Consider the following 27,156-nt stretch of genomic DNA (forward strand, 5'->3'; position numbering starts at 1 on the left):
CCCTTCCGCTATAATATGTTTCTCTGTGTTCCTGTAAAAAATAACACTCAGCATTTAAAACGTAACTCCAAGTAATAGTAAATAAAAAAATTATATAACATATACAATTAATACTAGTGTTGGGTGAACTGCTCAGCCCATTCGTCCAACACCCGAATTTGCAGGGTGTTTGGCGGGTGCACACCCCGCCGAATGCCCTGCAATGCACTGCACAGTGCATTTTGTACCTTGATTGGGCAAAGCTTTGCTCAATCAGGGTGCAGTATAAGCTGGTTGTTAACCACTTGACCACTGGGCACTTAAACCCCCTTAACCACTTAAGCCCCGGACCTTTAAGGAAGCTAAATGCCCAGGCCAGGTTTTGCGATTCGGCACTGCGTCGCTTTAACAGACAATTGCGCGGTAGTGCGACGTGGCTCCAAAACAAAATTGGCGTCTTTTTTTCCCCACAAATAGAGCTTTCTTTTGGTGATATTTTATCACCTCTGCAGTTTTTATTTTTTGCACTATAAACAAAAATAGAGCGACAATTTTGAAAAAAAATCAATATTTTTAACTTTTTGCTATAATAAATATCCCCCAAAAACATATATAAAAAAAAATTTCCTCAGTTTAGGGCGATATGTATTCTTCTACCTATTTTTGGTAAAAAAAATCGCAATAAGCGTTTATCGATTGGTTTGCGCCATTTTTTTTTTACTACTAATGGCGGCGATCAGTGATTTTTTTCGTGACTGCGACATTATGGCGGACACTTCGGACAATTTTGACACATTTTTGGGACCATTGTCATTTTCACAGCAAAAAATGCATTTAACCACTTGCCGACCGCGCACCGCCGAAATACGTCCACAAGGTGGCTCTCCTAGGCGAGAGCACGTAATATGACGTCCTGTCTATTAGCCGCCACTAGGGGGGAACGGGAGCTGTGTGTGTAAACACACAGCTCTCGTTCCTGTCAGCAGGGGAAATGCTGATCTTCGGTTCATACAATGTATGAACCGAGGATCAGTGTTTCCCCTAGTGAGGCCACCCCCCCCCCCCCCCCCACAGTAAGAACACACCCAGGCATACTTAACCCCTTCCCCACCCCCTAGTGTTAACCCCTTTCCTGCCAGTGGCATTTTTATAGTAATCCAATGCATTTTTATAGCACTGATCGCTATAAAAATGCCAATGGTCCCAAAAATGTGTCAAAAATGTCCGAAGTGTCCGCCATAATGTCGCAATACCGAAAAAAAATCGCTGATCGCCGCCATTACTAGTAAAAAAAAATATTAATAAAAATGCCATAAAAATACCCCCTATTTTGTAAACGCTATAACTTTTGCGCAAACCAATCAATAAACGCTTATTGCGATTTTTTTTTTACGAAAAATATGTAGAAGAATACGTCCTAAACTGAGGAAAAAAAACGTTTTTTTATATATTTTTGGGGGATATTTATTACAGCAAAAAGTAAAAAATATTCATTTTTTTTCAAAATTGTCGTTCTATTTTTGTTTATAGCGCAAAAAATAAAAAACGCAGAGGTGATCAAATACCACCAAAAGAAAGCTCTATTTGTGGGAAAAAAAGGACGCCAATTTTATTTGGGAGCCACGTCGCACGACCGCGCAATTGTCTGTTAAAGCGACGCAGTCCCGAATCGCAAAAAGTACTCTTTTTTTGGTCTTTGGGCAGCAATATGGTCCGGGGGGTAAGTGGTTAAATTGCATTGTTTATTGTGAAAATGACAGTTGTAGTTTGGGAGTTAACCACAGGGGGCGCTGTAGGAGTTAGTGTTTACCTAGTGTGTGTTTACAACTGTAGGGGGGTGTGGCTGTAGGACTGACGTCATTGATCGAGTCTCCCTATAAAAGGGATGACTCGATCGATGCAGCCGCCACAGTGAAGCACGGGGAAGCCGTGTTTACATACAGCTCTCCCCGTTCTTCAGCTCCGGGGAGCGATCGCGACGGAGCGGCTATAAACGAATAGCCGTGCCATCGTCCCGGATCGCTCCCCGTGGGAATCCGACCGCCGCATGTAGCGGGGGGGGGGGGTCCCGATCGGACCCCGGACCCGCGGAAAGGCAAGGACGTACCTGTATGCCCATTTGCCTGTAGGTGCCATTCTGTGGACGTACATATACATGCGTCGGTCGAGAAGTGGTTAATAACCAGACCAATTTTTAGCTTTCGGTGCTCTCACATTTTGAATGACAATTACTCATTAAACATTGTACCCAAATTAAATTTGTGTCCTTTTTTTCCCACAAATGGAGCTTTCTTTTGGTGGTATGTAATCACCGTTGGGTTTTTTATTTTTTGCGCTATAAAAGAAAAAAGAATGAAAATTCTGTAAAAAAATGAATTTTTCTTTGTTTCTATTACAAAATTTAGCAAATTTGTAATTTTTCCTCATAAATTTTGGCCAAAATTTATACTGCTACATATTGCTTTGGTAAAAACAAGTACAGATTGGTGGATATTATTTGGTCTTTGTGAAAGTTATAGCGTCCACAGGCTATGGTGCCAATATCTGAAAATTGTTCAGGGGTATTGCAGAGTATTGTGCAGGGGTATTGCAGAGTATTGTGCAGGGGTATTGCAGAGTACTGCGCAGGGGGTATTGCAGAGTATTGTGCAGGGGAGTATTGCAGAGTATTGTGCAGGGGGGTATTGCAGATGATTGCACAGGGGTTATTGCAGAGTATTGCGCAGGGGGTATTGCAGAGTATTGTGCGGGGGTATTGCAGGGTATTGTGCAGGGGGGTATTGCAGGGTATTGTGCAGGGGGGTATTGCAGAGTACTACGCAGGGGGTATTGCAGAGTATTGCGCTGGGGATATTGCAGAGTATGGGTATTGCAGAGTATTGCGCAGGGGTATTGCAGAGTGTTGCGCAGGGGGTATTGCAGAGTACTGCGCAGGGGGTATTGCAGAGTACTGCGCAGGGGGTATTGCAGAGTATTGCACAGGGTATTGCAGGGATGGCTGGATCTGTGACTGCAATAGTCACAGATCCAGCCTACAGCACTACAGTATGCGCACAATATGCCCAGAGTATTGGGCAGGGATGGCTGAGCATGCAGGGAGGGATGGATGGGTGGATCTGTGACTGCATTTGTCACAGATCCAGCCCACAGCACTGCCGCTGACATCCGCTCCCTCCCCTCTCCTCTCACACTGTACATTGATATATGTCCCCCAAATACTTGCATATAAGCCTTCAAAGTGGGCACATTTTTTTGTAAAATATTTATTTTCGTTTTTCAAAAAAAGGTATTGACAGTTGTACAATGCGGCAGTCAGTCAGACAGAAAGCCAATACAAAATAATAACAATAACCAGAGTAGGGGGTGACAGTGAGGAAAGGGAGGGATAAGGGATAGTGGGCCAAAGGGAGGGAGAAGGGAAGGGGGAGAGAAGGGACTCTAAGGGAAAGTGCCTCTGGTCCGAGCTCAGGCAAACATTAAACCGGGAGAAGTGGCCCGCCATAAAGCAGGGACAGGCGGACACACCGCCCGCCCGGGACATTCGATCCTCATGGGCGGGTCCCCTCCTAAATAACGGGGGAGGGGATGTGTCCCCGTGTCTCCGCTCCCCGGCAGACAGCAAGGTGGCTCCCTTTGCAACATGCTAATTGTAACAGACCTGAGATAATGGGACTAGACAAACAGGTTGGGGGTTGCATCGATGGTCCCAATATTAAACAAATATCTATGCATTAAACATTTGGGAGGGGGAAGAGGAGCAAGGAATAGAGGAACAGAGCGGAGGTCAGGAGGAGGGACAGAGAGAATTGAGAGAAGATAGATGGGAGGATAGAAAGACCAGCACTCACCATACTCGCCGACTTAAAGGACCCCCATCATCCTGGGGCCTCAGAAGGCCGACTGACGATGCGCCCGGACAAGTTCCCCAAAGGAGGGGTCAGCCAACACCAGTAGCGCCTCATCCAAACTGGAGGAGAGCAAAGTTGTGTCATGTACGTGGGCCTTCCACTCTGCCCAGGTGGCCTCGAATTTTTCGCGGGTATCCCTGCAGGTGGCTAGCCAACCCTCCGCTTCCATGATCTCCCTCACCTTCCCCAACCAGTCTTGCTCACTGGGAATGTGTGAGCTTTTCCAATGAATCGGGATAAGTCGTTTTGCCGCATTGAGGAGGTGGGGGAGAGCACTACGTTTATACCGTGACAGGGGAATGGGGGGGACGTGGAGCAGGAAGTGTTGGGGCTGGGCCGGAATATCCATGAAAGTGGGCACTTTTAATCTTTCCTGTTCGGAATGGGGTTCACCATTCAGGTTAGAACTTTTCACGTTTGGGTGTTCTGCTGCGAACCAAACGGTGGATGGGGGGGGGGGGTGTTTGGCCCATGTCTAATTGCTACACAAGTCATATTGTAATTAAATGTTATTAAAAATTACCTTTCCTTTTTACTCTACAGTGCTGTAATTCTCTGTACACAATGCAATGCAATATGGAGGTGTTCTGTACACAGATGATGTACCGAATGCCCCCCAAAAATGTAATTTCCTGCTTGTGTGATTGTCTCACTGATTTTCCCAGAAGTCTGCAGTAAGATACAAGTCAGATTTTGGGCATCCTCCGTCTAATGAAAACAAACCGTTTTCATCAGACGAACCGATCGTGTGTGGGCCTCATCAGTTTTTTTTCCCATTGGTGAAAAAACTTTTTTTGTTGGTCTATTTAATATATATATAGAGAGCTTTCTTTTGGTGGTATTTGATCTCCTCTGCACTTTTTATTTTTAGCGCTATAAACAAAAAAAGACCAACAATTAAAAAAAAAAAAATATATATATATATATATATATATATATATATATATATATGTATATATATATATATATATATTTTTTTTTTTTTTTTAATTGTTGGTCTTTTTTTGTTTATAGCGCTTAAAATAAAAACCGCAGAGGAGATCAAAGACCACCAAAAGAAAGCTCTATTTGTGGGGAAAAAAGGACATACAGGGCCAGATTCACGTAGATCAGCGGATCTTTAGATCCGCTCGATCTACCTGATTTAAGATCCGCTCCCGCAAGTTTGAGAGGCAAGTGGGTTATTCACAACACACTTACCTCCAAACTTGCGACGGCGGATCCTAACTCCCCCAGCGGAATTCAAATTCCGCGGCTAGGGGAGTGTCATATTTAAATCAGGCGCGCTCCCGCGCCGATTTAAATACGCATGCGTCGTCCGGGGAATTTCCCGGCGTGCATTGCTCCCACTGACGTCAATAGGACGTCAGTGGTTGCGACGTGAGCGGGACTTGCGACGCGCGTGTTCGTGAATCGGCGTACGCAAACGACGTAGGAAATTTCAAATTCGACGCGGGAACGACGGCCATACTTAACAATACTTACCCCTGCTTTTAGAAAGGGTAAGTATACGACGGAAAACCGCTACGGAAACGACGTAAGAACACAGCGTCGGGTCCGCGTACGTTCGTGAATTTCGCGTATCTCGCTGATTTACATATTATTCAGTGTAAATCAGCGGGAACGCCCCCGGCGCCATTTTTAAATCAAAAAAAAGATCCGACAGTGTAACACAGTGTGACACTGTCGGATCTCAGCCCTATCTATGCGTATCTGATTCTATGAATCAGGTGCATAGATAGGACCAGAAAAAATCCGAGATACGATGGTGTATCTGAGATACTCCATCGTATCTCTTCTGTGAATCTGGCCCACATTTTGTAAAGGTACAACATCACACGACCTCACAATTGTCAGTTAAAGCAATGCAGTGATGTATCACAAAAAATGGCCTGGTCATTAAGTAGATAAATCCTTCCGGGGCTGAAGTGGTTAAAGCATGACATGTTAGGTATCTATTTACTTGGCTTAACATCATCGTTCATGTTTATACAAAAAAAAATTGGGGTAACTGAACTGTTTTTTTTTATTCATGAAAGTGTATTTCATCCAAAAAAAAAAATGCATTTGCGCAAATACGGTGTGACATAAAAGATTGCAACAATTGCCATTTTATTCTCTAGGGTCTCTGCTAATATATATATATATAATATATATAATGTTCGGGGGTTCTTAGTAATTTTCGAGCAAAAATACTGATTTTAACTTGTAAGCATCAAGTATCAGAAAAAGGCTAAGGCACAAAGGGGTTAAGTACATTAGTAGGTGGAGGCAGAGGGGGGTGAAGTAGGGAATTAACCGTAAGAAAGGGCTTTGATGAGAGTGGTGTAATAGGTTTGTTTAGCGACATGGAGGCAGGAGAGAATGATTGGGACTTCCTACACAGCGAAGCACACCGGTGCACCCCCATGTGGGTAAATATGGCCCTGCACAGGTAGATAGTATTGTACGCCTTTTGTGAATGAGGCCTACAACATGACAGATGTATAAATATAAATGATATAATACCACTTGCAATCCCAGCTAACATGCTGTATCTTTATTTCTCTGTACAGCAAGATGACATTAAGGAGACCGATGGCAGCTTGCTTGGAGACCCTGGGCAAACTTCCCCTGAGAAGAAGGATGGCGTGAAGTGGCAGAGGCCTCGCTTGACCCGCAGAACTCTGATGAAGTGCTGCCTGGTTAAGTGGATACTTTCCAGTACATCATCACAAGGTCCAGGTAATAAACATGTATTGTAACATTATTCTATTGTAATATAATGTAACAGACACCTTCTGTTGAATTTCTGACTTTTACAAATGTAGCCAGTTAGCTTTTCCTATGTTCAAGCACTCATTGTCAAATCGAATTTTCATGATTCACTTGCACATGTTGAATATATAGAATATACCAGGGCTCAAAATTTCAAGTCCTGAGCTACTAGCCAGGCCTCAAGGGTTACTCGCCACCAGTTGTCTACCTACCCTGCCCTGCTCCTAATTCCACCCCTAAATATGCCCTCATAAATTATCTCATGAAATTACACTTAAATGTTTTATGCATAATTAAGTTATAAAAATGAATATTAACAACAACTTTATCTGTGTCCAACAATGTAGCCTGCCCGTGTCCACCAATGCAGCCTGTGTCCGTCAATGCAGCCTGCGTCCACCGATGCAGCCTGTGTCACCAATTCAGCCTGTGTCCGCCGATGCAGCCTGCGTCTGCCGATGCAGCCTGTGTCACCAATTCAGCCTGTGCCCGCCAATGCAGCCTGTGTCCCCAATGCAGCCTGTGTCCCCAAAGCAGCTTGTGTCACCAGTGCAGCATGTGTTATGAATTCAGCTGCAGTTCAGTGAGTAAAATAAGTATTTGATCCCCAAGCAAAACATGACTTAGTACTTGGTGGAGAAACCCTTGTTGGCAATCACAGAGGTAAGACGTTTCTTGTAGTTGGTGACCAGGTTTGCTCACATCTCAGGAGGGATTTTGGCCCACTCTTCTTTGCAGATCTTCTCTAAATCCCTAAAGGCAGGGGTGTTCAACCAGTGGCCCGGGGGCCACATGTGGCCCGTGGAGCCCTCTGATGTGGCCCGCGACCCCCTGCTCTGGGATGGAATAGATTAGAATATTGTTATTAAAGGTCAGTTTATTACTAAAGTCACAGTGTATGTATATATGGGCATATCTTTTCCGCAGTGGTTACTGGGCTGCTTTCAAACTGATCCGCAGGTGCAGAGAAGCGCTCCTGCGGGTTACCTGCACTGAGCCATAGACTTCTGTTATTACCTGCGAGTTTGGTGAGCTTTCTGAAAGTGCACCAAACTTGCAGAATATAATAGAAGTCTATTGCAAAGTGCAGGAAAGCCAAATGTACACCTGCAGTGCGGGTTAATTTCAGTGCATCAGTGTGAAAGCAGCCATGGGCCCCTTTCCCATGGTCAGTCCGACCCTCCATTCACCTCTAAGTAGTGGCAGATGTAAACCGACTCCAATCCGATCTGCTAAAAAAAAAGAAAATGTAGAATGGGCTGTGTCTGTGTCCACAATGCGTATGCAGAGTGGACACGGACATGCCATCCACCGCTCTGCTCCCAGTTACCAAGTCGCTTAATGGGGCCCTCGCTCTTCAAAAGGTTGGGCACCCCTGCCCTAAGGTTTCTTGGCTGTCCCCTGGCAACTCAAAGTTTCAGCTCCCTCCATAATTGTTCTATAGGATTAAGGTCTGGAGACTGACTAGGCCACTCCATGACCTGAATGTGCTTCTTCTTGAGCCACTCCTTTGTTGTTTTGGTGGTATGTTTTGGGTCATTGTCATACTCGAAAACATGTTCTAATTTTTTTTCCTGCAGTTTTTTTGTCGGGAAAACTGCTAGGGAGCATACCCACGGCCGGTTTTCCTGACCAAAAGAAAACATGACAGTTTTCCCGTCGGGAAAACCACCGGACGTGTGTACGAGGCATATCATTTAAAATACACCAAATTATAGACCCTTTATTTCTTTGTAAGTGGACAACCTTACAAAATCTGCAGGGGATCAATAATAATTTTCCCCACTGTACTTATTGAAATATATCATATGCATTTTTCTTATGAAAACATTAAGTATTTGTGGGTGTTTCTACATATTTGACAAGTTAAAACAAATATATAGGGACCTACGCAAGGGGAATGAATGGATCCACTGCTTAGTGTGAGGGATGCTGTATATATGCACAGTGTTCATTTATGTCTACAAGACAACAAGCTGTAATAACAACACATCATGTGCTATTATCATCTATTTTATGTGCAAGCTGAGATGTACTAATAATGTGCATTATTCTTTGTCTTTATCATAAAAATAAATACAAGCTTTGAGCAAGCACTGGCCAGCCTCTGCAAAAGAGGACCCAATGGGCCTTTAGATGGGCAACTGTGTTGAACCGTGTTATATCGCCCCAAAGTGTAAATCAGGATGTGCATACATTCTTATAGAGCTCAAAATAACGGTAGGACCCTACAGTAGCCACAAGGTGGCGCTTTGGTGACATGATTATTCTAAGGCTCATCTCAATAACATCAATGTCTCTTGAAACCAAAAAAACTATTTATCAGCTGTTCAGTATTTGTCCCTTAAACCTGTCATTTATTCTAGTATTGGTTAGCTATGCATATTAGAGCTGATAAAACAAATGTCATTTCTACCATCTACTCCTCATCTTGGGTTTTTATAGTCGATTACATTAAAAATAAAAATATGTTTGGGATATAGTGTCAAATAAAATGGAGCTAAATGTCTCTTAGGCCTCGTACACACGGACGGACTGTCCGATGAAAACGGTCCTAGCCGGACCGTTTTCATCGGACAGTCCGCTGCCGGATTTCTGTCTGATGATTGTACACACCATCAAACAGAAATCCGCGCGGACAAGATACGCGGTGACGTGGCCGCGCCGTCGCCGCAGCGATTACGCGGACCAGTTTCAGCGGACATGTTCAGTCGTGTGTACGGGGCCTTAGGCTCTGATGCACAAATGTCAGTCAGGGTCTACTCCAGTGGTCTCCAAACTATGGCTCTTTCTTGGTTTTATTTGACCCTTGGGGCACTTTTCCTCCCACTCACACCAACAATAAGGCATTCTCTGTTGACACAATTATTATATTATTCCTCCCATTTACATGAATGATAGGGCAAAATTCTTCCCGCTAACACTCCCAATTGAGCACTATTCTTCCCACTGACACCAATAATGGAGTCCTATTACTTCCACTGATACCAATGATGGGACACTATTTTTTATGGGTGTTATCAGGGGTCAAGTCCTAGGGAAAAAAGTGTTGGAACTCCCACCCAAGACCCACTCCCCCACCAAAAATAAATAAAAAATGATACGCTCATATGCATAATTACTAAACCGCATGTTTTTTGTTTTTTTTTCCGATCCACTGTACCTTAGTAATCCTTTATGTTACTGGCTGCTTCCTGTATATGGATTCATCGGGTTGTATATTCGGGTATATTCCGTCACTTCCTCGATGCCGCAATGTCTCCTGGGAGCTTTTGTCATTGTTCTCAGGAGACATTGCGGAGGTCTGCCGCGAGTTATCGCAGGATTTAGAAAGAAGCAATGTCTCCTGGGAACAATGACAAAAGCTCCCAGGAGACATTGCGGCATCGAGGAAGTGACGGAATACCCACACACTACCCGATGATTCCATATACAGGAAGCAGCCAGTAACATAAAGGATTACTAAGGTTCGCCTACCCTTGACGGTGACTCGAGCTGGGCATCGCCGCTTAGTGAAGGATTGGCTCGGACGGCTCGGTTGCTCTAGTCCTGCAAAGGGAACTGAGTTCCTGCTGTGAAAAAAGTGCAGGAACTCCGTTCCCACGCGTTCCCGCAGGACTTTGGGTGCTATGTATTTCTTTTACTCCCACTGACCACCAAATCTGGGGCATTTTCTACTCCCTCAGATGCTGGGGTAATCTTTACGCCAACCAGTCACAGTGTGCCACCCCCAAAGCCTAAGGGAAAGTAAACTGGCCCCTTAGTTTAGAAAGTTTGAAGACCCCTGCTCTACTCAAAAATAGTAACACAAAAACATAACACAATCAGGTTTGTAACACGATTTCTACTTCTAAATGCTAAACACACTTTATTAATGCACAATTGGGTTAAAGAGGGAGGAAGTGAAACCATATACATATCATTAAATCAATAACTAAGAGTGCAGCTTGTGAAGTCAGAGCAATGTCAGATCTTTTGGGGTCTGTTTCCACTACTGCGACTTGTCATTCGACTTTGGACACATAAAGTCGCATGACAATTCGCAACCCATTTATTTCAATGGCACTTGTTCCCATCTATGCGACTGAAAATCAATAACATTGAAAAGGTTCCTGCACTACTTTGATGCGACATTTGATGCAACTTTGATCCAGAGAGTGTAAAGTTGGATCAAAGTTGCATTTAAAGTTGCACCAAAGTCGCACTCTAAATCATGCGACTTTGGGGTCACAATAGTGGAAATGCAGCCTTAAACTACAACCTGTTCTGCTCAGTGAATTGGTATAACAGCCTAGCAACTACTATTTTCAAATTAAAGTTCAGCAATGGAAGCCTATATATTTTCCCAGTGCAAGTTTCCTTTAATATGTATTACTAGTTTTAGAAGATTTAAAAGAAACAGGTCTGAAAATGTTACTACCTTATATAATAAAACCCAGTCTAAGAACCTTCAAATAGAGCCCTTTCAGTGTGATGTTATACTTCTTAGGGTGCATTCACACCACGATTTTGTCATCCTTTTTTTACTCACGATTTTTGCTTTTAAATCGTCCAAATCTGTATGGCAAAACGGATCCATTCACTGCCATTCATTAATTTAGGTCCCCAAGTGCATCCGATTTGATCCGCATACGATTTGATACGATTTAAAATCGTATCAAAAAACGTGTCTGCCCACGATTTTTGGTCCTGATTTGAAATCGTATTACAATCGTGTCCGTTTTTTTTTTATATTGTGGTCAATCTAAATCGTACTAAATCGGATGACTGTGCGATAAATCGTACCCGATTTTTTATGGAGGTCCCCGCAAATTCAATAACCAGACCCTTTAGGTCTGGTATGGATATTCAGGGGAACCCCGCCGTCAATTTAAAAAAAAAATGACGTGCGGTTCCCGGTAATATCCATAACCAGACCCTTCAGGTCTGGTATGGATATTCAGGGGAACCCCGCCGTCAATTTAAAACAAAAATGACGTGCGGTTCCCCCTAAATATCCATAACCAGACCCCTTATCCGAGCACCTTGACCTGGCAGGCCGCAGAAAAGAGGGGGGGACAGAGTGCGGCCCCCCCCTCTCCTGAACCGCACCAGGCCACATGCCCTCAACATTGGGAGGGTGCTTTGGGGTGCCCCCCAAAGCACCTTGTCCCCATGTTGATGGGGACAAGGGTCTCATCCCCACAACCCTTGCCCGGTGGTTGTGGGGGTATGCGGGCGGGAGGTTTATCAGAATCTGGAAGACCCCTTTAACAAAGGGGACCCCCAGATCCTGACCCCCCCCCTGTGTGAAATGGTAATGGGGTACACTGTACCTCTACCATTTCACGAAGGAAGTGAAAAGTATTGTAAAAAAAAACACACTGACACCATTGAATAAAGTCCTTTATTAAAAAAACAAAAAAAAAAAAACACTCGTTCCCGGCTTCCAGCGTTGTCCTGATCCTGCGAGGGCTGATCTCCCGCGATGAGAAGATCCAGCGACGGCCCTATGTTCTCCGATCCAGCGCTGAGAAGATCCATCCGGAGCGCAGCATCCCCGACCTCCTCATCGCCGGACACAGCCCAGCGGAATGACGCGCTGGGGCTGTGTGACATTACTTATATAGAGGAGGCAGGGCCACCTGTCACGTGACCCCGCCCCCTCTGACGTACCCTTTGCTACATCACTGTGGAAGCCCAAGAAGAGGGAAGACTATGGGCTTCGCCAGTGACACCCTTCGCCAGTGACACCCTTGCCCGGTGACAACCACCGGGCAAGGGTTGTGGGGATGACACCCTTGTCCCCATCAACATGGGGACAAGGTGCTTTGGGGGGCACCCCAAAGCACCCTCCCAATGTTGAGGGCATGTGGCCTGGTGCGGTTCAGGAGAGGGGGGGGGGCCGCACTCTGTCCCCCCCTCTTTTCTGCGGCCGGCCAGGTCAACGTGCTCGGATAATGGGTCTGGTTATGGATATTTAGGGGGAACCGCACGTCATTTTTGTTTTAAATTGACGGCGGGGTTCCCCTGAATATCCATACCAGACCTGAAGGGTCTGGTTATGGATATTACCGGGAACCGCACGTCATTTTTTTTTTTAATTGACGGCGGGGTTCCCCTGAATATCCATAAAATCTTCTTTTTCCCAGACATTATTTAAAATCAGGATCCGATTTTTTTGTGAAAATTTTGACATACGATTACATACGATTTTGTCACATACGATTCCATCCGATTTAACGGTCCGTTTATCGGATGGTAAAATCGTGGTGTGAACCTAGCCTTAATTGGCAGCAGGTGGCGCCATGGGATGTGTTGGTTAGTTCAAGGCTCTGCCTAAAGCAAAAAGTCATATAGCCAGATTCAGAAAGACTGGCTTAACTTTGAGGCGGCGTAGTGTATCGCCGCTGTAAGTCAGAGAGGCAAGTGCTGTATTCACAAAGCACTTGCCTCCTAAGTTACGGCGGCGTAGCGTAAATGTGCCGGCCTAAGCGCGCCTAATTCAAATGAGGAACAGGGGGGCGTGTTTTATGTTAATGGATCGTGACCCAACGTAATTGACGTTTTTAACGAACAGCGCATGCGCCGTCCATGGACATATCCCAGTGTGCATTGCTCCAAAGTACGCCGCAAGGACTTATTGGTTTCGACGTGAACGTAAATTACGTTCAGCCCCAATTACGGACGACTTACGCAAACTACGTAAAATTTTCAAAATTCGACGCGGGAACAACGTCCATACTTAACATTGGCTAGGCCAGCTTTTTGGTGGACTAACTTTACGCCTGAAAACGCCTTACGTAAACGGCTTATCTTTACTGCGACGGGCAAGCGTACGTTCGTGAATAGGCGTATCTCGCTGATTTACGCATTCTAGGCGTAAATCAGCGTTCACGCCCCTAGCGGCCGGCGGAACTAGACAGCTAAGATACGACGGTGCAGGCAGTCGTATCTTAGCTACATTTAAGTGTATGTCAATTTGAGAATACACTTAAATGTACGACGGCGCAGATTCAGAGTTACGACGACGTATCTACTGATACGCCGGCGTAAACCTCTCTGAATCTGGCTATAAGAACCTTCAAATAGAGCCCTTTCAGTGTGATGTTATACTTCTTAATTGGCAGCAGGTGGCGCCATGGGATGTGTTGGTTAGTTCAAGGCTCTGCCTAAAGCAAAAAGTCTGTTAAGATTTTAGCATAGTGTGAAAGCAAAGGTCTCTAGGAAATAAAATCTACTGTATGCTAAGTGACTCTGCCTGTGTCTGATACTTTAAAGAAGTATTAAACCCAAAAGCAAACATTTATAACATTCCTACTTTTATTATTGGGGTTTGGTGAGCCATTTTCCCACCTAAAAACAAGTATAATAATCTCTGCCTGCATCTATAATGGACACAAAACATATCACTGAAAATCTACAAAAGTAGTAAGCATATTTATAAAATGAGAGTATTGTTTATGTGATATTCATGCTCATAACAGCTAGGCCCATGCAAAAGGATTCAAATTAAAAGGCCTCTGCTGCATGTCTGAACCTGTAAAAAGGCTCCAACCCATGATGCATCCATAGTGGGCGCAGGAGCGCCGCCCCCTCTCTCTCCTGCACCTTCACTCACGTCAACAATACATAGATTCACGCATTGCATGAATCTATGTATTGTCGCCAGCGCCGCTGCCACCCACTATTCAGATGGCCGGCCCCCTGGTGAGCGCCGGCCATCTGAATAACAGCAGTTGGTTGGTTTTGGAAGTGTCTAGCAGAGCCAGTGGCTCTGATAGGCTTCCCAATTACAGCCTGTGGGCTCTAGTCAGCTTTAAAATAGTTAACCAGGGGACGCACAGGGTGTGCGTTCCCTGGTTAACACTGAGACGCGTCTCAGCCAATCAGGTTCACCGTGTCTGGTAACCGGTCTGATGGCATCGTACAGTGGCGACAATTGATGGGCACAGTGGCGACAATTGATAGCACAGTTGCGAAAATTTATGGCATGGCACAGTGGTGACAATTGATGGCATGGCACAGTGGTGACAATTGATGGCATGGCACAGTGGCGACAATTGATGGCACCGTGGCGACAATTGATGGCATGGCACAGTGGCGACAATTGACGGCACAGTGGCGACAATTGATGGCACAGTGGCGACAATTGATGGGCACAGTGGTTGCGTTTGATGGCACAGTGGCGACAATTGATGGCACAGTGGCGACAATTGATGGCATGGCACAGTGGCGACAATTGACGGCACAGTGGCGACAATTGATGGCACAGTGGCGACAATTGATGGGCACAGTGGTTGCGTTTGATGGCACAGTGGCGACAATTGATGGGCACAGTGGCTGCGTTTGATGGGCACAGTGAGGCTGCAATTGATGGGGGTTTTGTTCGTTTGTTTGCGCCCCCCCAAAAAAAAATGAGCACCAGCCGCCGCTGGTAGTATATCCTATGCCAGCCTGCTGCAACCATTTGATCTCAACATCATTTTCAGTTCTGGAGCAACTCCTGTTAAAACAAAGTAATTGAGGGGACAATACCACCCTTAAAGGGGTAGGAAGCCGCCACTAAAATAAAAACCCATGCAGGTTTAAGTCATAATGTACTATTATGCACCACATACTAACATATTATGACAGACTTACCTGTAAAGCGGATCCCTCCTGTGCAGGGCTGTCACAGATCCCCGGCACTGCCTTCTTCACCCAGTCTTCTTTCCAGGTTTGCGGGCTCCGGCTGCATGAATGGCCGCAGTGACGTCACTCCCACACATGTGCAAGGGAGCCCTTGGGTCTGACACGGAGCTCTGAAGGTACAGCATGGTATGCCATCTCCTCAGGGAGCACATGTGCCAGTGATGGCATCCTTTGTGAATAGCTCCTAAACAGTGCAAGTTTAGGAGATATTCACTGTAAGTAAATGTAAGCTTTAATATATGTAGTACCCTCTACTTAGGAAGGTGCTAGAGGTGAGATTTTTTTGGTGAGTGCAGCTATATTTAAGCAGGCCTAGCTGGAAGCTAGACCTGTTTGTTTTGATCTGTGTGGGCTGGGAAAGGCTCAGAGTAGGGTGGGGATTCACAGACAGCATTACTTCACTATCACCTCCCTTTTCCTTCCAGAGGATTCAAGAAGAGAGGCGGAGATATATAGTGTGGGGCATGGACTTGATTGCCTTTGGCCAATCATGGCTCTCAAAGTATATTGTGATGTGATTGGCCAAAGCATACAGGTCAGGTGCATGCTTTGGTCAATCATCAGAAAGCAATGCACTGCGAGAGTGCAGTGCATTATAGGGTGCTCGGCAGTGGGTGAACTTCCTGCCGCCCTATTTGTTTGTGTGTTCAGCGAACACACGAACACCCAATGTTTGAGTCTAACTTGCGTTCAACTTGAACAGTGGGCCCATCCCTAGTGTGCACTCTGCAATTCATTTGCTTCTGAGCTTGGTGAATAAGGTAAAACTTCTATTTGGAAGAATACCCAATCACATGCAAGGCAAATAAAAAAAAACAGCATTTTTGCTTGCATGTGATTGGATGAAGGAAGTCAGTAGAGCTTCTGCTCATTTGCTGAGCTCTGCAGCAACTTCTCTTACACAGAGACTATTTGGCTTTAGAAAACCAACCCTATAATGCTTGTTGATACATAAAAAAAAGGGATGTTACCCAATTTGAAAGGATATGTCTCAAAGATCCACATCCCAAAGGTCGTATTTCAATAATTTATTCCTAATTGATCACTAAAACAAATACCATAATACCTTCGTATATTGCTAAATGGGAATTAGACCTGGAATGTAAAATTAATAACGAAACCTGGGCAAGCATTTGGTCTAATACTAGCTCTTCATCTATAAATGTATCGGCAATGGAAACATCATATAAAGTGCTTTCCCGCTGATACCTGGTTCCCAATAGATTAGCAAAATTTTCAGCAAACTGTTCAGATCTCTGTTTCCGCGGTTGCCCAGACAAAGGAACATATATCCACATCTGGTGGCAGTGTCCACTTGTAAGGAAATTCTGGGAAGGGATTTTTAGAATCGCTTCTAAAATATTTGACTGTATTATATTACCAGATCCAATCATGGCCTTACTTAACATTAAACCAGAAACCCTTTCTCGGAATCAGCATAAGTTATTTCTTTTGTTTATGATAGCCGCAAAACAGGTAATAGCTAGTGCATGGAAATCACCTGCATTACTGTTGTCGGAAGCCGAAAAAAGATGGAATCTTTCATTCGTACATGCTAAACTATAAGCGCTAGACAAAAATGGATTGGAAAAATTCAATAGCATATGGAAACCCTGGGCCATATACTATACGTCAGACACTTTTGACTCAAGAGTTCTCATGTCATGGTATTGATACCCTTTCATGGATAATAGTGAAATAAAATAAATGAAATCCACCTTCGGAACACCACTACCCTCTCCCTTCCCTCCATTAGTTCCCATTCCCATTTATTAGTAACTTTTTTTATTTATGTTTATTTATATCTGTATGCGGACAATTCATTATAGCCACGAGTGATTTTAAATTACTTTTTTTCCCTTCAGAAATGACACTTTGTGCAGGGACAGTTCTAAGCACAGGAAACAAGCGCTACTTCACAGGCATACTATACACACCCCCCCTAGGTACGAAATTTAAAGGAATATTTCACTTTTATTGTTCCACTTTAAGCATTATTAAAATCACTGCTCCCGAAAAAAACGTCCATTTTTAAAACTTTTTTTGCATTGATACATGTCCCCTGGGGCAGGACCCGGGTCCCCAAAGAATTTACAAAATATGAAAGTCACATAAAAATTACTTTAACATAAGCATTACATTAATAACTTAACATATTGAGTAACTTAGCTGAACTGTTCCATAAAGTGCTTCTGGGTTAAAATTTCATTAATTTCATTTAAATTTTATAATGCATTACTGTCATGAAATAGTACTGACTCTCTCAGACACAGAGACTTTGGTTTAAAGCCCAATCAAACAAATTATTATTATTTTTAGCTGTGAGGATGATGGGTAAGAATAAGAACCTCTGTCAGGTTTTTTCTTTCACAAGTATTTTATTATTTTAGTTATTCGGTATTACAGATGTCATTAGCATAACTTGAACTGAAGTGTGGAGGACCTTGACTGGCCTGCACAGAGTCCTGACCTGAACCTGATAGAATACCTTTGGGATGAATTATATCAGAGACTGCGAGTCAGGCCTTCTTGTCCAACATCAGTGCCTGACTTCAATATTGAATCCTATGGACTAAGTCTAGGATGCCATTAAAGTTCATGTGTGTGTAAAGGAAGGCGTTAGACAGTTTATGAATGCCACTACCGAGCATTTGCACGAGTACTTGTACAAATGCTCTGATGCTTAATGCGATACCTGGGTAGTCAGGGGTGATTGGCGTGGCAGTGAGAGGAGTTACAAGCACCGATCTCCCTGTAAAGATTTCAATAAAGCAGCTGACAGCTGTGGGGGGGGGAGCTCCTCCTCAGTCCCCCCCCCCATGTCCTCCGTGCGCTTCTCTGGTCCCCCCTGTCCTGGATCTGTCAGGATGGAGAGCGGAGGAGAGCTCCTTCCTTTTCTGAATGCACAGAATCAGTGATCACTTACTCTGCCCATTGATAACTGAGCAGAGTACACTGTGTTTACATTGGGGTTTATTCAGTAGTGTATTTAGGGTTTGTGCTGCCCTAGGCATGACTAAACTTGTGTACCCTATAATTGAAATATGACCCACCCCTTCCTGTACAGGCCACACACCTTTTTTTCAAATAGTGAAACTAGTTCTTAGGGTCTATTTTGCATAGATTTCCTCTCACTTCCTGTTTGTCTATGGGGCAGGAAGTGAAGGGAAATCTCTGCAATAAGACAGGAATGGTAAAAAATAAACTGACAGGGGCTATAACCCTCCCTTACGCTATCCATTTTTTTGTTTTTTAAGTGTTGCCTATAGTTCTACTTTAACCACAAATTTCTGATAATTTTATGGAGAGGACTAAGAAAATATAACCATGCCAATGGTGCCGGAGAAAACATAGCACAGTGAGGAATGCTTGTGGTCCAGGTTGATAGGACAGTCAAAAATTTAGAGGCAGCTTGCATTGCACCAACAGTGTAGCACAAGCCGCGGGGACTCTTTCCGTGCTGCCTCCCTGCAAAGTGCTGTGCTAGGCCTGGGCCTTGTTGGCCTAGGCCAGGATACAGCATTGGGCTTATTTACTAAAGGCAAATCCACTCTGCACTACAAGTGCAGTCACTGTAGATCTGAGGGGAAGATCTGAAATGAATGTTTTTAATTTTCCGTACATTTTCCGCTCGGATCTACAGCGACTGCACTTCCAAGTGCACTTGTAGTGCAAAGTTCCCCATACTATCTGTCGCTTTTTGAAGTCAGCTCCACCCACACAGCCGCGTCATTCATTCACACAGCTCTGTGTGTGAAAGAACTACAAGCCTCCACATCCTTTGTGGCTGTCGGTTTGTAGTCCTCAATGATCTACCATGGTGCTGTGGAGTGCTGTGGTAGTTCATTGATTCTTCCTGTTAGATTCTATCTGCTTGCCCGTATGGGATGTACAGGCACACAGATATACTCACAGATCTGCATGAGACCAGCATGGCACCAGCGACCAGCAGATGCTTCCCAGGCTCCAAAAAACAAAACAAAACAAAAAATCACCTGCAAAACAATTTGCATTTATAATTTTTTTTTCTAAAAAGTGATTTCTTTGCATTCCAACCAACCATGTTATATCTGTCAAGCCCAGTACACACGGCAAAATCAACGTTTTTTTTCCTGACGAGATTCTTGGCAAGAATCTCTTGCCGGCCGAGTGTACAGACACTCCATTCAAAAGAACCGTTCTTTTGAATGGCGCGAACGCGGTGACGTCATTGACTACGACGAGTATGCGCTCGTCACTTTCGATGCTGTTGCCACCCTCTTGGTGCACCCTACCTATGCCTTGGAAGCTACCGCGCATGCTTCAAAGTCATTTCGAGCATGCGCGGGTTTCCACGGCGACAGGTAAGTATACAGACGCTCGGGTTTCTCGGCAGGAAAACACTGCCGAGAATCACGACGAGAAAATAGATTCAGGGCGGTTTTCTTGACGAGAAACCTCAAAGCCTCGTACACACGCTCGGTTTACTCGGCAAGAACCAGCAAGAACTTGGCGCTGCACTTTTCTTTTTCATTTCTTTTGACAATTTTCCATTGTTGTGCTGGCTGCCTTATATTTTGGAGTTTCATTATATTATCTCAATCGCCTTGTATTTTAGCGCAATATAATTGTTTATAGAACCAGCAAGAAAACTGCTGGTAGAGCTTTCTTGCCGAGAAAACCGTGCGTGTGTACGAGGCTTCAGCCAAAATGATCCAAACTGTCCGGCAGACTTTTCCCTCACATTCCAATGACCACAGTGTTTGCCGCAGTCTGAAATGACCCATAGACATGTCAATTATTGCCTGGTCATGACATCATCACGTAATGTCCATGGGGACATTTACCTATCTCTGTATGTAGTGTTGTATAAAACAATATGGTGTAGAACTGCTGCACTGATCACATTTCCCGATCTTCTAATGGCTTTTACCTGGAAGCTATTGCACACCGTGAATAGCGTTTGACAAGGCTGGATGCTCTAACTGGGTTAAATAATGTAGCGCTGCCACCTCCACTGGGTGAAAGTAATGTGCCGACATTTGAGTTTTATTGTCTCCCCACCGTGCGCTCTGCTGGGCAATGAAGTTAAACAGTATCAGCACGTTAAATAAATGATAGTGTTTAGTGTAATGTTAAAGAGGTTGGCCTTGAGGCACCGGCTTATGAAAGTTATAGCTGCAATGAGCTAGAAATGCTGTTTGCCAATTAGGTATGCATACCTCCCAACTTTCTGAGGTGAGAAAGAAAGAGGGACACGTTGTAGTATAAAATATGTAGGCATGATTGGCTAAACCCACAAGTGCCTTTTTTTCACCACTGCCATTCCATTAACCACTTACTGACCAGCCACTGCAGTATAGACAGGTTGGCTCGGCTGCTTGAATCGCCATCATACATCAGACGTGTACACAGCGATCTGTGGGCTCACGTGTGCCCATTCGATAGCGGGGGAGCCAATCAGCGGGTCCAGCGGACTCAATGTCCTCTGCCCACCCGCAATCGCTCCACAAAGAGGCAGAATGGGGATCTGCCAGTGTAAACAAAGCAGATCCCCATTCTGTCCGGGGAGTAGAGTGAGATTGTCTGTTCCTAGTGATCAGGAACAGCGATCTCTCTTTACTCCCTTTCAGTCCACTCCCCCCACAGTTAGAAAGTACCTCCCTATGGAACATTATTATACACGATTTATATAGCGCCAACAGTTTACGCAGCGCTTTGCAATGTAGAGGGGGGACAGCACAATTATGCCCTGTACACATGATCGGACCTTTGTCCGACCAAATTCACATCGGAATTCCAACGGAATTCCATCGGAGGAAAAGAGAACATGTTCTCTATGTAAACTCTGATGGAATTCATCGGAATTTCCAATGGAATTACTCCAATGGGGCTACACATGGTCAGAATTTCCAATGGAAAAAGTCTGTCTGACTCTTTCCATCGGAAATTCCGATCGTGTGTACGGGACATAACAGTACAGTTCAATACAGAAGGTACAGGAGGGCCCTGCTCATAGAGCTTACTTTCTGAAGGGAGGGAGGGGTGGTATATTTAACCCTTTGACCGCTCCTGGTGTTAACCCCTTCCCTGTCAGTGTCATTTATACAGTAATCAGTGCATTTTTTCACTGATTGCTGTATAGATGTCACTGGTCCCAAAAAAGTATCAAAAGTGTCCAATCGGTCTGAATGTCGCAGTCCCGCTAAAAAATCACAGATTACTGCCATTACTAGTAAAAAAATAATAATCATAAAAATTCCATAATCTATCCCCTATTTGTAGATGCAATAACTTTTGCGCAAATCAATCAATTTAACGCTAATTGGGATTTTTTTTACCAAAAATATGTAGAAGAATACATATTGGCCTAAACTGATGAAGAAATATTTTTTTTTTACATTTTTTGGGGGATATTTATTATAGCAAAAAGTCCAAAATATAGGGCTTTTTTTTTCAAAATGTATGCGCTTTTTTTGTTTATAGCGCAATTTTTTTTTACGGCAGAGGTGATCAAATACCACCAAAAGAAAGCTCTATTTGTGGGAAAAAAAGGACGTCAATTCACGACCGCGCAATTGTCAGTTAAAACAACGCAGTGCCGTATCGCAAAAAATGGCCTGGCCAGGAAGTGGGTAAATCCTTCCGGGGCTGAAGCAATAATTTGAAGATGAATGATAGGGTTACTGAAGTATAATATTTTGGTAAAAGGCAAACTAAAGGCAATTTTTTTAAAAATGTGCATAGAGTTAGAGAGGTTTATAACCCCTGTCAGTTTTTTGACATCTGTGTCCGATTTGGGAGATTTACCTCCACTTTCTGTCCCATATTAAAAACAAGAAGTGGGAACTAATGTAACCATTGGAAGACTTCCCATCTGTTCCTATTCTGGAGACAACCTAAAATTTTAGATTTTCTTTCACTTTCAGCGATAATGGTCACCAGGACAAATAGAGAGGCTGAACCTCCCTAATGTGGCAACAGACAGCAATAAAAACCTGACAGGTGATCCAAACCCTCTCCAGTCTATCCAAAATTAAAACAAGTTTTACCTCATTCTAGCCACAGCAGGTATGTAGCAGGGACGTGCAAAGCCTCACCTGCCATGAACATAAAAAAAAGATTGACCTTTGAGGGTCGTAGCTTGGCAAAATTAGTGTCTGAAGTCCTACCCCACCACTGGTCAAAATGTGGGGCTCCTACGACCTATGGTTCCGGAGATAGGGGGCTCCTTGCGCAGCCTGTCAGAAGCTACATACAGAGCAGCCAGTTTAAGACCCCTTTCACACTAGGGTCGTTTTCAGGCATTTTAGCATTAAAAAATAGCCTCTACATAGCACCTGAAAACCGCCTCCCATTCACTTCATTGCATCTTTTCACATTGGGGCTGTGTGCTTGTGGGACGTTAGGAAAAAGTCTTGCAAGCAGCATTTTTGGGGCGGTTTGGGAGCACTGTATACAGTAGGGTTGTCCAGATACCGATACTAGTATCGGTATCGGGACCGATACCGAGTATTTGCGGGAGTACTCGTACTCGCGCAAATGCTCCCGATACCTAAATAGAATACTTTTTTTGTATTTATCAACATGTTCTATGAAAATTCATTGAGTTTTTTACTACTGCGTGACAAGCAAATAAAACATTTTTATTCATTTTTACTCATTTTTATTCTTTTATAATGTCTTGAGTTAGAGTTCTTCATAATTCTAAAGAAAATATCCTTAGTCTGTATTGTGGTTTGAAAACTGTCACATGACATTTAAAAAAAGTATCGGTATTCGGTATCGGCGACTACATGAAAAGAAGTATCGGTACTTGTACTCGGTCCTAAAAAAGTGGTATCGGGACAACCCTAGTATACAGCATTCCCAAAACGCCCTGCTCACAGTGCCTCTCCTCACTTCTTGTCAGAGGCACTGAGCTCAATGGAAGCTTGGAGTCCTGGACCAATGGTAAAGTACCATTGACCCAAGCTGTCCAATAAAAATGCTGCAGTGGAGGCTCTCCTCTCCTCATAGAAGGGGGCATGTGTCCAAAATACAAATGCTCCCTTCCAGCCCAGCCCTCTTATCTACAAGGAAAAAAACATGGGTTTACGGGTGTAAGATTTACCCACAATCCCGTGTTTTTCTCACATAGTTAAGAGGGAAAATGAGAATCTGCTGCTGTTGAAAAGATACTATTTTAATCAAGCTAAATATCATGGGCCAGATTCACGTAGGAGAGCGGTTATTTCTGCGGGCGTAGCGTATCCTATTTACGCTACGCCTCCGCAACTTAGACAGGCAAGTGCTGTATTCACAAAGCAATTGCTCCGTAAGTTGCGGCAGCGTAGCGTAAATTGGCCGGCATAAGCCCGCGTAATCCAAATGTGGAAGAGGTGGGCGTGTTTTATTAAAATGATCCGTGACCCCATGCAAATGAAGCGCCGATCATACGGCGCATGCGCGCGCATGCTCAGTATCATGTCTAATTTACTCCCTAAGATACGCGGCTCAATGCCTGTGACGTGAACGTAACCTACGCACATCCCCATTCACGTACGACTTACGTAAACGACGTAAAAAGATACGCTTGTTCCGACGTCCATACTTTGCATTGGCTGCGCCTCATATTGCACGGATAACTTTACGCTGGACGTAAGCCTAACGTAAATGGCGTAGCGGGCGCAAGTACGTTCGTGAATCGGCGTATCTACCTAATTTACATATTCGACGCGTAAATCTACGGAAGCGCCCCTAGCGTCCAGCGTAAATATGCACCCAAGATACGACGGCGTACTAAGACTTACATCGGTTGGCTGAAGCCAGATTTCAGGCGTATCTACGTTCACGAATACCGCGCATAGATACGACGGCGCATCTTGTAACTTACGCGGCGTATCAATAGATACGCCGGCGTAACCTGTACGTGAATCTGAGCCAAAATATTTATATGCTATATTTTATAACATAATAATTTCTTATTTATCTATTTACTGTGAAATTACTGGTTGGAAGTTTTAACTTCAAACTTCAGTAATTTGTCCATTAAGCCACCTGCTTTAAGTACAGTTTTGAAAATATAGTAAATTACCTTAAAAACAATATATAATAATTATTTGTATATTACTTACTTATGGTATGGTAACCACTTGCCGCCAAAGCCAATTCTCACACTTCTCTCCTACATGTAAAAATTATAATTTTTTTGCTAGAAAATTACTCAGAACCCTCAAACATTTTATATATATATATATATATGTATATATATATGTATATATATATATATATATATATATATATATATATATAGTTTTAGCAGACACCCTAGAGAATAAAATGGTGGTCATTGCAACTTTTTATGTCACACGGTATTTGCGCAGCAATTTTTCAAACACGTTTTTATTTGGAAAGAAACTGTTTCATGAATAATAAAACAAAAGAAAACGAAAGTTAGCCCGATTCATAATGTGAAAGCTGATGTTACGCCGAGTAAATAGATACCAAACATGTCACGCTTTAAAATTGCGCACACTTGTGGAATGGCGCCAAACTTCAGTACTTAAAAATCTCCATAAGCGACGCTGTAAATTTTTTTACAGGTTACATGTTTAGCGTTACAGAGGTCTAGTACTAGAATTATTGCTCTCACTCGCGGTGTATGTACACTGTGTGGTTCTGGCTCTGATACTAGCCAGTGCCTCACCAGCCACTGACCTCACCGCACGTCCCTGGTGTGTAGATCCAAGAACTCATTTGCAGAGATCTCACTAGTGTCCTGTCGCAATTTCTGACTGTTCCTGTCCTACTGAAGGTTCTTAGTTTTTCCATCCACCTTTGTGTGTTCTATCATCGGTTGTATTCACCAAAATATACAATTAATGATAGTCCAACAGCATGTGTGACAGCAATGACCTTTGAAGCGCAGAAATCTCACCAATAGAGTCCTCGAATTATATAAAAAATGTCAAGTGCAACTTTTACAAAAAACTAAAATATCAGTTTTGGATGTACTGACCTTTTAAATATCTCTTGTGCTGACTTTTCTTTATATGTTATGTATTATTTCCTATACTATTGTAGAATTTAGTATATAAAACAGAAGTACCCTGAAGTAGCCCTTGGGGTTCACATAACACTGAACGGGAGGCTAGATTTTAGGAGTATTTTATACATAATTTATACAATACGTAGATATAGGATTACAGTTACTTGATTGGTTCTAAGAGGCCCACAACTTGACTTACAACCCAGGGTCTATGATAGTTTTTTTTAACCATTGCCTGGAATTGTTTGTTCCAGGAAATCTCCTTATCTGTCAATATCGATCTGGTGCACTGTAAAATCCCTATTTCTCTGTATTATTCATTTCTTGGTGTTCTTAGAGCTTTTAATGCTAATAGTTATTGAAGAACTGTATTTAAAAAATACAATAAAATATTCTATAATCCAGTTTGGAAAAAACATCTTGTTGGAGAACAAAGGGCTTCATGGTCCTCTGGGTAATGAATGTACAACAGGACTAAATAAATAAGCACATCTTATACTATAAACAAAAAACTATATTAAATACTGTATATATGGCATACCTGTATCTGATATGCTATATATACAGTATCTCACATTTTTGTAAATATTTTATTCTATCTTTTCATGTGAAAACACTGAAGAAATTACACTTTGCTACAATGTAATGTAGTGAGTGTACAACTTGTATAACAGTGTAAATTTGCTGTCCTCTCAAAATAACTCAACACACAGCCATTAATGTGTAGACGGCTGGCAACAAAAGTGAGTACACCCCTAAGTGAAAATGTCCAAATTGGGTCTAAAGTGTCAATATTTTGTGTGGCTACCGTTATTTTCCAGCACTGCCTTAACCCTCTTGGGCATGGAGTTCACCAGAGCTTCACAGGTTGTCACTGGAGTATTTTCCACTCCTCCATGACGACATCACGGAGCTGGTGGATGTAGAAACCTTGGGCTCCTCCACCTTGAATTTTAGGATGCCCCACAGATGCTCAATAGGGTTTAGGTCTGGAGACATGCTTGGCCAGTCCATCACCTTTACCCTTAGCTTCTTTAGCAAGGCAGTAGTGATCCTGTAGGTATGTTTGGGGTCGTTATGTTCGAATATTTCCCTGTGGCCCGGTCTCCGAAGGGTTGGGATCATGATCTGCTTCAGTATGTCACAGTACATGTTGGCATTCATGGTTCCCTCAATAATCTGTAGCTCCCCAGTGTCGGCAGCACTCATGCAGCCCCAGACCATGACACTCCCACCACCATGCTTGACTGTTGGCAAGACACACTTGTCTTTGTACTCCTCACCTGGTTGCCACCACACACGCTTGACACCATCTGAACCAAATAAGTTTATCTTGGTCTCATCAAGCTAGGTGGCTTAAATTATTACAAAGTATCAAAGGTGGTGTTAGTTGCTTTTTAACCACTTCCTTACTGGGCACTTAAACCCCCTTCCTGCCCAGAGGACTTTTTGCGATTCGGCACTGCGTCGCTTTAACTGACAATTGCGCGGTCGTGCGACGTGACTCCCAAACAAAATTGACGTCCTTTTTTTCCCACAAATAGAGCTTTCTTTTGGTGGTATTTGATCACCTCTGCGGTTTTTATTTTTTGCGCTCTAAACAAAAATAGAGCGACAATTTTGAAAAAAAAATAATTTTTACTTGTTGCTATAATAAATAGCTCAATTAAAAAAAAAAAAAAATGTTTTATCCTTAGTCTAGGCCGATACGTATTCTACATATTTTTAGTAAAAAAAAAAATTGCAATAGGCGACTGCGACATTATGGCGGACACATCGGACACTTTTGACACATTTTTGGCACCATTCACATTTATACTGCAATCAGTG

At 43.4% G+C, this 27,156-nt stretch overlaps 1 protein-coding gene across 1 annotated transcript in view; it reads left to right on the top strand.

The window, feature by feature from the left end:
* The window catches only part of KCNIP3 (potassium voltage-gated channel interacting protein 3), a 193,042-nt gene that overhangs the window by 38,294 nt on the left and 127,592 nt on the right, over positions 1-27,156 (top strand). Inside the window, exon 2 of the mRNA XM_040345923.1 lies at positions 6,443-6,611. Coding sequence (XP_040201857.1) covers positions 6,443-6,611 — 169 coding nt within the window. The remainder of the gene's footprint in view (positions 1-6,442; positions 6,612-27,156) is intronic.

Source organism: Rana temporaria, chromosome 3 (genome assembly GCF_905171775.1).
Source record: "Rana temporaria chromosome 3, aRanTem1.1, whole genome shotgun sequence".
NCBI lineage: Eukaryota > Metazoa > Chordata > Amphibia > Anura > Ranidae > Rana > Rana temporaria.